General features: G+C 40.6%; 1 protein-coding gene across 12 annotated transcripts in view; it reads right to left on the minus strand.

The window, feature by feature from the left end:
- The window catches only part of LOC127456432 (C2 domain-containing protein 5-like), a 69,548-nt gene that overhangs the window by 30,650 nt on the left and 26,209 nt on the right, over positions 1-12,689 (minus strand). For all 12 annotated transcript variants that reach the window (XM_051724923.1, XM_051724931.1, XM_051724930.1 and 9 more), the window contains 2 exons: positions 8,144-8,232; positions 6,981-7,089 (listed from right to left, as the gene is read on the minus strand). In XM_051724923.1, the coding sequence (XP_051580883.1) occupies positions 6,981-7,089; positions 8,144-8,232 (198 nt within the window). The remainder of the gene's footprint in view (positions 1-6,980; positions 7,090-8,143; positions 8,233-12,689) is intronic.

Genomic DNA, 12,689 nt, shown 5'->3' on the forward strand with positions numbered 1-12,689 from the left:
GTAATACTACTACTACCAGTACTGCTAACAATAATAAATGAATAGTAATTGTAATTTTATTATATTTAAGCAATATCTCACATCTGTGATGATGTTATGCAGCACTTTATTTGACAAAAATAACTCCAATGTTGTATTTTAGATGTGCTGTGAGGTGAGGTTCTGTGTAAAAGCATTTAATTTGATAAAAATAGTACTATATTATGTTGACTCGTACTCATTCACAAAAGAAATTCTTACTATAAAAAAATGTATACTGTAAAAATTTAGAATTATACTAATATATTATACAGGGTTGGGAAGTAACGGAATATTACGTATTTAAAATACAAAATATAAGTAACTGTATTCCACTACAGTTACAATTTAAATAATTGGTAATTAGAATACAGATACATTCAAAAAGTATTTTGATTACTGAAGAGATTACTTTGCATTTTATTGTCATTTGTTTCCTTTAATATTTAGTCCTTTCAGATGGAAAACATTTATACATATAAATGATGCAATCCAAAGTGTATTTGAACAGCGGTGAAACACTTTCTTATGATGTGTTACATTCATACGAGCAGACAGAGAAGTACGTTTGAAGTAAGTTTGGAGCAGAAGAAATAGAAATAAACCTTGTGTAAATTGTCAGCTTTACGCTAAGCTAAAATGCTATTTCTAGCTATTTTAAACGCACGTTACCAGGCACGATCATATTTTTTTATCAAGAAAATTCACGTTGGATCATAATTTCTTTTTTTCCATTAAGACCTTTAATATTAGGGCAAAAATCATATTCTTAATAATATTTTTTGTATTGTTTTCCTGTAAAAATATCTAAAAATCCTTAAAACAAGATCAGTTTGATTTCTCTTGTGTTAGAAACAACACTGCATAAGATATTTAGGTTTTTCAGAGAATGTATTTTTAACATGTGTATTTTGTCTTATTGTACTGGCAGAGTTTTTATAGTCAAAACAAGTGGAAAAAAATCTACCAGTGCTGAAGAAGTAATCCAAAGTATTTAGAATACGTTACTGACCTTGAGTAATCTAACGGAATACGTTACAAATTACATTTTACATCATGTATTCTGTAATCTGTAGTGGAAAACATTTCAAAAGTAAACCTCCCAACCCTGCGCATAAATTAAAGTTATAATAAACATATTTTATGACATCCTTATTTATAATATATCAATATAATCGATTACTGATCGGCCTGTTAATTTATTGATAGATTTTTGAGGCGTCAATATATTAAAATTAGGCGACATTTAAATTAGAAGCCTAATTTGCATACTTTCCAAATCAATCAGTTGGGCTTTTGTTAAACAGTCTGGCGTAATAGTGTTGGGAGACCACAAGAGGGTGATATAACATTTACTGAAGCAGGTTGCGGTCAGGAAAGACACAGGTATCACACAAACAATCACACAAACACACAGGAGGAGCTGATGCGGTGCAGCAGATGGCAGTCCAAAGTTACTAAGTTTTTTGTACTTCTTCAAGAATTAACAAAGTGACGTTGATGAGTTTGCAGGTTAGTGTATGAAACTGGTGTAACTGCGCAAACTGAACGAGTAGAAATGGCAAAATGTATTATGCAATTTCTCTGTATGTAGCCTTAAATGTGTCTTTATTTTTTTTATTCAAGCTGTCAAACCACAAAACGACATACTTGTAACTGAAAATACATTGTGTAGGCCCTAAGAAAGATACATACACACAATATATCATCCAGTGATGGCTAGAGTAAATAATCTTTGTCCTTTGATAATGATTTGGGTCCCATTTAATAGAAAACTATGCGAGTTGCGCTCCGTAGCACTGCAAAATGTTGACGCTGAGCAGCGACGGTGTATGTACCTTCGTAGAAAATAATTGTTTCTAATTTTAGAACATGACATGTCATCCGTCAGACATGTCCGGTGTGCGACCCCCTTTAATTAACCCTGCCTCTCACACTTTACCAAAGTTGTGTTGAGAAATACGTTTTAAAAGACATTTATTCATTTGGCAGACTATTGTGCAACAAACAGCTCTATTTATATCTGAAAACAATCCTGATATATATCAGTAATCATCAGGAAAATATTCAGATTAACAATGCGTGAAAAAGACATCGATCCCAAGCCAAATAAAAACTAATATAAGCCCTTGAGGCTACAGGGATCCAGCTTTGTGGCGTCTTTCCAAAGTTGAGTAGCCCTGATCTAGTGCATGTTTACATAGTGGGGGAAAAAGCACAGCACAGAATGACACAAACGCGTTTGGTATGAATGGCCCCTTACGGTTGGGTTTATGTATTATATGACTATATGCTGTCTATGTGGACGTGTTTGCAGTCATTTATGAGCTACAATTAGAAAAATATGACACTTTCTGAGCTCTAGTTCAGAGCTTAATGAAAAACTTTGATTAAAAACAACTAGACCAAATATCAGCTTCTCTATAGGACACCTAATATATAGCATGTCAGCTGGTAAAGTGCAGATTAGTAGGTACTGGCTCAGCTTGGATAGCTGGTTATTCACCACCTTAAAGATCACATGTAGCTTTTAAATAGTGGTGCACTGATCAGAAAATGTAAGGCCGATAATGAACACTGATATTGTAACACTGTAATCGGCCAATACAATCAATTTCCTGACATTTAAGTGCCACCTGCCACACTTTTAAAAGTTATACACCAATCAGCCACAACATTAAATCCACCTGCCTAATATTGTGTAGGTCCCCCTCGTGCCACCAAAACAGCGCCAACCCGCATCTCAGAATAACATTCAGAGATGATATTCTTCTCACCACAATTGTACAGAGTGGTTATCTGAGTTACCGTAGACTTTGTAAGTTTGAACCAGTCTGGCCATTCTCTGTTGACCTCTCTCATCAACAGAAATACTCATACCAGCCCATCTGGCACCAACAATCATCCATGCGATTATCTAATCAGCCAATCATGTGGCAGCAGTGCAGTGTATAAAATCATGCAGATACGGGTCAGGATCTTCAGTTAATGTTCACATCAACCATCAGAATGGGGAAAAAAATGTGATCTCAGTGATTTCGACAGTGGCATGATTGCTGGTGCCAGATGGGCTGGTTTGAGTATTTCTGTAACTGCTGATCTCCTGGGATTTTCTCACACAACAGTCTCCAGAATTTACTCCGAATGGTGCCAAAAACCAAAAACATCCAGTGAGCGGCAGTTTTGCGGACAGAAACACCTTGTTGATGAGAGAGGTCAACAGAGAATGACCAGACTGGTTTGAACTGACAAAGTCTACAGTAACTCAGATAACCACTCTGTACAATTGTGGTGAGAAGAACATCATCTCAGAATGCTATTCTGAGATGCAGGTTGGCACTGTTTTGGGGGCACGAGGGGGACCTACACAATATTAGGCAGGTGGTTTTAATGTTGTGGCTAATCGGTGTATGCTGCAGTTATGTTTATGCCTCACAATGTAAAATTACATTCAATTTACATTAATTATGAAATGATAAAGGGCAGAGGCACAGTGTTTACATTTTTTGAGGAAATCAACCTACAAATGGTTTACTCATCATTATCTCTGCATATTAAGCTGGGATTAGAGTATTTTCACATCGAAAAAATTACAAAAATCATTTTTATAATTTTAAATTTGTATTCATTTATACATTTTGTCTACTAAAAGTTTTTTTTTTACTTCTAGACATACACAAGCACATAGAGCTGTTCAGGCTGTAGTCCAAAAACTGGAAGAGAATTCACCATGGGTTAACTCTGGATTTTCCTATGGGTTTTTATAATGGGGTTTTTAAATTTTTTAGTAAAATAAGGTATGTGGTAATCATGTCTTGACGATACGTGAACGTTTTGTTCAACAACATAAATTACACACACTGGTTTCAAAATTCACTTTGAGGTATTTAAGTGTGTAATATGGGGGGGCCTGGGTAGCAAAGACACTGACTATCACCCCTGGAGTCGTGAGTTCGCATCCAGGGCGTGCTGAGTGACTCCAGCCAGGTCTCCTAAGCAACCAAATTGGCCCGGTTGCTAGGGAGGGTACAGTCACATGGGGTAACCTCCTCGTGGTCGCTATAATGTGGTTCTCGCTCTCGGTGGGACGCATGGTGAGTTGCGTGGATGCCGCGGAGAATAGCGTAAAGCCTCCACATGCGCTATGTCTCCGCAGTAACACGCTCAACAAGCCACGCGATAAGATGCGCGGATTGATGGTCTCGGACGCGGAGGCAACTGGGATTAGTCCTCCGCCACCCAGATTGAGGCGAGACACTACGCCACCATGAGGACTTAGAGCGCATTGGGATTTGGGCATTCCAAATTGGGGAGAAAAGGGGAGAAAAAAAAGAAAAAGTGTGTAATATATATTGTACAACAAAATGTCCATGTACCAAGAAATGTTTACCACATACCTTATTTTACTCATAGATTGAAAAACCCCATTCTAAAAACCTGAAGGAAAATTCAGAGGGAACCCATGGCGAATTAACCTTCCGGGTTCGCCTACAAATTGACATCATGGCTGAACAGCTCTATTGACATGGATACAAACATGGATAACAAGCCACAAAACTCCCATCTTTTATTTCATGGGGTCTTTAAAAAGCAAAAAAGATTAATGAGAAGACAAATAATTAATAGGTTATGTAAGATTCATGCCATGTTAGCATAGGTTATAAAGGGCGTACTGTATGCAGTTTCTTCAAAGGGCAATGTTGATGTTTTGTACATGATTTGTGCCAGTGCTAAAAGGAGAGTAATGCAAAAGGAGGGGGAACAAATTAGGATGAGATGAATTTATATAACATCCTAAAGAGGGTAATAAAAGGGGCATCAGAATAACATCATATGCTGGAGAGAACAATCTATTATATCAATATTCTGGGTTTTCACAGCTAATGTAATTGCAAGTCCTTCAGTTTGCAGAAGCAGAACATATTACGGTTATTCATCCAAAACAGTGTTATACCTGTGGTAATCGTTAGCAGGCCACAAATGCTGTCCATAGACATTAAGCTGTGAATAATCCAGAGTATTCCTTTAAGGCCATGCAATGGTGCAACATGTGATGCAGAGATGCAGAACATACGTAAAGAACTGGATGTGTAAATGCAACAAAAGCCACCAATGGACCCTTTTCAGACTGTCATGATGCATTTACGCATTATTTAGCAGCGTAAATCTAGAAAATGTTCTATATTTGCAATTTTTTAATTATTTTGTGTAAATTAGTAACATTACAACAGTAGTATATCACCCTGGAATTAGTTTTAAAAAAAGAGTTACAACAGATGCAATGAGGTTTCTAATACAGCTGCTGAGAGAGTGACCGTAAGACATTCTCTCTTCCGACAGTCATAATCCATCATTCTCTAATTTTTTCTTTATTTGGAATGCTGTGGAAACTTAATAGTGCCGTTTTTTTTTATTTTTATTTTGGAGCAAATGAGTAAGCAAAAATTATATTTGCCATGGTCTCCCATTCACTGCAATCGAAGTTTACCCTGCAATAGTTTACGTCTGTGTTCCCAAACCCACAAGTGTGAAAAGTGTCCATACACAGAAGTGCTGATCTCCACCTCATGAGATCATGAACAACCACTGTAGTCACCATGTTAGGAGACAACTGTTGTATTGTGTTACTCCTAAGAATGATTATGTTGACACTGATTGTGTTGTATGGTCAGACTGTTTGCGATCAATCAGGTAAATGTTCAATTAATGCACACCGATGAGCCAAAACATTATGACCACTCACAAGTGAAGCGAATAACGTTGATCATCTCCTAACAAGTGCACATGTCAAGGTCGGGGTAGATTAGATAAGCGAACAATCAGTTCTCGTAGTCAACGTGTTGAATGCAGGAGAAATGGGCAGGAGTAAAGACCTGAGCTACTTTGACAAGGGCCAAATTGCTATGGCCAGACAACTGGGTCAGAGCATCTCTGAAACGGCAAGGCTTGTGGAGAGCTCACAGTCAGCAGTGGTGAGTACCTACCAACAGTGGTCAGAGGAAGGACAAACCACAAACTGGCGAGAGAGTAAAGGGCGCCCAAGGCTCATCGATGCACGAGGGCAACAGAGGCTATCCTGTCTGGTCCGAACCGAGAGAAGGTCACCCTGCGGTGTATGGGTCTACCTAGCCGCAGACCGGTCAGAGTGCCCATGATGACGCCTGTCCACCGTCAAAAGCGCCTACAAAGGGCACGCAAGCATCTGAACTGGACCTTGGAGCAGTGGAAAAAGGTTGCCTGATCCGATGAGTCTTGCTTTCTTTTACTTCACGTGGATGGCCATGTACGTGTGCAGCATTTACCTGGGGAAGTAATGGCACCAGGATGCACTGTGGGAAGACGACAAGCCGGTGGAGGGAGTGTGATGCTCTGGGCAATGTTCTGCTGGGAATCCCTGGGTCCAGCCATTCATGTGGATGTCAATTTGACATGTGCCACCTACCTAAACATCGTTGCAGACCAGGTACACCCCTTCACGGCAATGGTATTCCCTGATGGCAGTGGCCTCTTTCAGCAGGATAATGTGCCCTGCCACACTGCACACATTGTTCGGGAATGGTTTGAGGAACATGATGAAGAGTTCAAGGTGTTGCCCTGGCCTCCAAATTCCCCTGATCTCAATCTGATTGAGCATCTGTGGGACATGCTGGACCAACAAGTCCGATCCATGGTGGTTCTACCTCTTAACTTACAGGACTGCAAATGTCTTGGTGCCAGATACCACAGGACACCTTCAGGGGTCTTTAGAGTCCATGCCTCGGCGGGTCAACCAACAGCATATTAGGCAGGTGGTAATAAAGTTTTGGCTCATCGTGTATATAAGTGTTTTTCTGTAGCTTTTAAATATTTAAGCTAACAAAGTTTACAGATTTTGCATGCTAAACATTTCAGTTTTGTGTTTTGTATATCTGTAGTGAGAATGTTGTCTGTATTTTGAGCTTATGTGATACAATCTGCCTTACCTGGGTTGTGGATTCGATCAAGGAGCTTCACAGACCGGGCACTGACCACACCCCCTACATGAAGGAGAAATCCAGGAGGGAAGGAGGTCAACGTAAAGAAAGGGTATTCCTGCAACACACAGAAAGATGATGGAGGGGTCATAAAGAAAGGGCAGATGATAACCAATGGAAAACATGCCCACCTGTGTGTTCAAAATGAAGATGTAATTCCTGTACTAAAATCTAAATAGGAAAGCTGAAGATTGTATAGCACAGAAATTGAAACCTGTTGGTCATGCCATTACACTGTGAATATTTTGCAATCACAACACAAGACTCATGCAGATACACTAGAGAGATTCTAGCAAACAGGCTTTTTTTACTGGTTAACAACTCTGGAGCGCAATAAATCAGGACTTCTCTGATGATAAGGGGACAACAAATGGAGGACAAAGGTTTCACAAATCTGTGCAGATCCTCACAAGCAGACAATAAATAAAGGCTCAGAACTTGATAACATGTCTCACTTTTACTTCAAGAGAATTACCATTCACATGGACATACAGGATTCACAAGTCCTGATTCGTAGCCTAAACAAAGTTGTTGCCAGTATCTGGCAGTATGTTGCCAGTTTCTTTCTCATCCATATGAGTGGAAAGACACAGAAGTAGTCTTCAAGAACACCGGCTCTTCATTCAAATTCATCATCATTTCACAAGCTTAACAAGGAATTTCTTCTAAAACAGACCCTTAGACATACTGGGCACAACCATAGGCAAAACTGTGATGTGACACATGAGAGGTTCCTAGCACCTGTCAAATGTTCAAGAGGAATCCCCATGTAAATACCCAGGAAGTCAACTGACAGAGAACATGTGTGCATAACCGCGTTATGCCCAAACCAATGTTTACCATTCTGATATGACATTGGTTTGATAAACAGTGAACTCTTTGTGACAGTAGAAAAGATGAGGAATAGGATAACATAAAATATTCTAAATGTAAAAAATCTGGCATGCCCTCAGGAGACATACCCTCATCCTAACAAATGCCTCAGTAGATGATGAAAACCCCTGAAATCCAATGAGAGAGTGACAGAGTGGAGAAATGCAATTCTCATCAGCACCAGTCTCACTTTTTGTTTATGTTCATGAATATGTGTGTCTGATTGTTTGTTCTCTTACTCTCTGCTCCAAAGCGGATTGGGTCTGCTGCCTCAGAAGAGCTTTCAAAGGCCCCGTGTCCTTCCCTGTACTGCCGCCACTGCCCATTCCTGTTTATGACAGAGTCAAAAAACCAAGGGAAAATGAGAAACGGTAAACAAATTGAATTTCACTTCTAACAAACACATGCACAATGCTACAATGGCACATCACTCACATTGTCACCCCTTCTGAATGTCAATATAATTAATTTGGTGCACATAGCTTGATTTACCATCTGTTTTACACTGTAGAGCAGCAGCCTAATGTAAAAACCGATTCATGTCATCTTAACATACAGTACCAGTCAAAGGTTTGTACATGCCTACTAATATTATTTGGTAAATACATCAAAATGATGAAATGGCAGAAGTATGGGAATTATGCAGTGACCACAAAAATTTAAAGAAAGCTTATTTTAGAGTGCTTTAATGCTAGCACTTTTGGTGCACAACCTGTTCCGTGCAAACTTGGGTGTCCCCCTGTGAACTGCACCTGTATATTCTTGAAAAGGTGGTCTGGGGAAAGGTTCATGTGAAGACCAGTACAGTTCACTGATGATATGAGAGCAATCGTCACAGAAATAAAGCATTATCGATGACTATTGATTGTATAATGTGTCTTTGCATGCTCCGGGTCTCAATTATTCTGGTATGATTTATTAATCTGCTTGTATCCAAATAGCCTTGAGAGAGCAGCTCTACGTTGGCCCAGGGGTACATAGCACAACAAAATTAGCAAAGCAAATAAAAGCTAAAACACAATGGAACTAAACCACAGCATTAGGCATGTGATGGTATAAGATTTTCACATCACAATAACTGCTGAAGCTTTCATCACTGTATACTGTATTAACACTGTATTGAATTACACTGAAAAAAAAAAAAAGGGTTGAAAGATAAAAAAAACCTTTTGTAGTTCTCTTAATAATGAGTTCAATTACTTTTTGCAATACCAAACTGGCCTTTTAAATGTACAGATAACAAAGAACTTTGAAAAGAACCCTGAACATTTAAAAAACGAATGCATGTTTTTTTTTTTTTTTCTGAATAGCAAGCCAGTTGTTAATATAATGCTAGGTGCTAGCTACAAATTTAAAAACTGCAAGTTCACTCACTGAATGGCAACGTGCGATTGCGCTGCGTTCCAACTTAAACTTAATATTAAAATAATTTTTTTGCAACATTGCCATACTTAATTACATGACTTCGTATTAGCTGATTACAACTGTATTTTGGTTGTTACGATGAGAAGCAAATGTAACTGTGTAGCTAGTGGATTTTTAGTGAACTACTCTTTGTCCACTTGATAGCAAGCTAAACAATATCTGCAAATGGCAAATACTGTTCACTTTCACTGTCGTCTTAGTTGTCACTTAGCAGCTAAGTCTCTCTTAGTTTTCCAAAACGAGCAGAACTGTAAACACTTACCTTTATCTTGCTGAATTGCACAGGATGATTGTCCCGCAGATGTGCGCACATGCTCAGAATCAGAATGAGCTTTATTGCCAAGTATGCTTACACATAAAAGGAATTTGTCTTGGTGACAGAAGCTTCCAGTGTACAACAATACAAAAACAATACAAAAACAGCAGCAAGACATAGATAATAATAAAAAATAAAAAAACTAATTATACACATACGTACAGACACACACATACATACATACACATAGGTAGTGCAAATCTAATACAATCTGTTATGTACAGTGCAAATGTTTTTTTTTTTGTTTTTTTTTTCCAGAGGAATGAAATGGCAGAAGAGGTTGGATGTGTTGGATAAATATAAGACTAAACTGTGTATTGCACATAGTTACTGCTCAATGGAGCAATTTAACTGTTCATGAGATGGACAGCCTGAGGGAAAAAACTGTTCCTGTGCCTGACGGTTCTGGTGCTCAGAGCTCTGAAGCGTCGGCCAGAAGGCAACAGTTCAAAAAGGTAATGGGCAGGGTGAGTGGGGTCCAGAGTGATTTTTCCAGTCTTTTTCCTCACTCTGGAAATGTACAGTTCTTGAAGGGGGGGGGGGGCAGGGGGCAACCAATAATCCTCTCAGCAGTCTGAACTTCTGATGTCTGATTTCGAAGCGGAACCAAACCAGACAGTTATTGATGTGCAGAGGACAGACTCAATGACTACTGAGTAAAACTGTATCAGCAGCGCCTGTGGCAGGTTGAATTTCCTCAGCTGGCAAAGGAAGTACAACCTCTGCTGAGCCTTTTTCACAATGGAGTCAATGTGGGTCTCCCACTTCGGGTCCTGTGAGATGGTAGTGCCCAGGAACCTGAATGACTCCACTGCTGCCACAGTGCCGTTTAGAATGGTGAGGGGGGTCAGTGTTGGGTGTTCCTCCTAAAGTCCACAATGATCTCCACCATTCTGAGTGTGTTCAGCTCATGGTTGTTTTGACTGCACCAGACAGCCAGCTGTTCAACCTCCCTTCTGTATGCAAACTCATCGTCATCTCGGATGAGGCCAATGACAGTGGTGTTGTCTGCAAACTTCAGGAGCTTGACAGAGGGGTCCTTGACGATGCAGTCATTGGTGTAGAGGGAGAAGAGTAGTGGGGAGAGCACACATCCCTGGGGGGCACCAGTGCTGATTGTACAGGTGCTAGAAGTGAGTTTCCCTGTCTCACAAGCTGCTGCCTGTCCGTCAGAAAGCTCAATCCACTGACAGATAGACATGGGAACAGAGAGTTGGTGTAATTTATTCTGGAGTATAGCTGGGATGATGGTGTTGAAAGCTGAACTGAAGTCCACAAAAAGGATCCTTGCATATGTCCCTGGTCTGTCCAGATGTTGCAGGATATGATGCAATCCTATGTTGACTGCATCATCCACAGATCTGTTAGCTCGATAAGCAAATTGAAGGGGATCTAGAAAGGGTCCAGTGATGTCCTTCAGGTGGGCCAACACCAGTCTCTCAAATGATTTCATGACCACAGACGTCAGGGCGACAGGTCTGTAGTCATTAAGTCCTGTGATTTTTGGTTTCTTTGGGACAGGAATAATGATTGGGTGTTTGAAGCAGCATGGGACTTCACACTGCTCCAGTGATCTATTGAAGATCTGTGTGAAGATGGGGGCCAGCTGGTTAGCACAGGATCGAAGACACGCTGGCGAGACGCCATCTGGGCCTGAAGCCTTCCTTGTCTTTTGTTTCCGAAAGACGCGGCTCACATCATCTTCACAGATCTTAAGTGCAGGTTGAGTAGCAAGAGGAGGGAGGTTGCAGGAGGTGTTGGTGTTTGTGTGAAGTGAAGGTCAGTATGGGTGTAGGGTGTGAGATTGGGCCTTTCAAATCTGCAGTAGAACACATTCAGGTCATCAGCCATTTGTTGGTCCACCACAGGGTTGGGGGCAGGAGTCCTGTAATTTGTGAGTTGTTTCATGCCACTCCACACTGATGCAGGGTCGTTAGCTGAAAACTTGTTTTTCAGCTTCTCAGAGTATCTTCTTTTAGCCACTCTGATTTTCCTGTTCAGTGTGTTCCTGGCCTGATTGTACAAGACTTTATCCCCAACCCTGTAAGCATCCTCATTGGCCTGACAAAGCTGCCTGAGCTCTGCTGTAAACCACGGTTTGTCATTGTTGAACTTTAAATAAGTCCTAGTAGGAATGCACATATCCTCACAGAAACTGATATATGATGTAACAGTGGCTGCAGCCTCAAAAACACTCCAATCCATGCAATCGAAGCAGGCTTGTAGTTCCCACTCTGCTTCATTGATCCATCTCTTTACAGTCCTTACTAATGGCTTGGTTGATTTTAATTTCTGCCTGTATTTTGGAAGAAGATGAACCAGACAGTGATCAGGGAGTCCCAAAGCTGCTCTAGGGACAGAGCGATATGCATCCTTTATTGTTGTGTAGCAATGATCCAGTATGTTCCTGTCTCTGGTGGGGCATGTGATGTGCTGTTTGTATTTGGGCAGTTCACGTGTGAGATTTGCTTTGTTAAAATCCCTAAGAATAATAATAACTGAGTCCGGGTATTGTTGTTCCATGTCTGTGATTTGATCAGCCAGCTGTTGCAGCGTTGTGTTCAAACACGCGTTTGGTGCGATATACACACTCACCAGAATAAACGAGGAAAACTCCCGCCGTGAGTAGAAAGGCTTACAGTTAATAAAGAGCGCTTCCAAATTAGGACAGCACATCCTCTTTAATGTTGTTACATCTGTACACCAACTTTCACTGATATAAAAGCATGTTCCACCGCCTCTCGTTTTCCCCGTTAACTCCACGATGCGATCCGCTCTGAACAGCTGGAAGCCCGACAGATGTAATGCGCTGTCTGGAATGGCTTCACTCAGCCAGGTTTCTGTGAAGCACAAGGCAGCAGAGGTTGAAAAGTCCTTGTTTGTGCGTGTGAGGAGATGTAGTTCGTCCGTTTTGTTAGGAAGAGAGCGGAGATTCACTAAGTGAATACTCGGCAGCGCTGTTCGGAATCAGTGCCGACGGAGTTTGACCAGCGCACCGGCTCGTCTCCCTCGCCTGCGTCTCTTGAATAACAAAACTGCGCCTC

This window comes from Myxocyprinus asiaticus, chromosome 18 (assembly GCF_019703515.2).
Source record: "Myxocyprinus asiaticus isolate MX2 ecotype Aquarium Trade chromosome 18, UBuf_Myxa_2, whole genome shotgun sequence".
Taxonomy (NCBI): Eukaryota; Metazoa; Chordata; class Actinopteri; order Cypriniformes; family Catostomidae; genus Myxocyprinus; species Myxocyprinus asiaticus.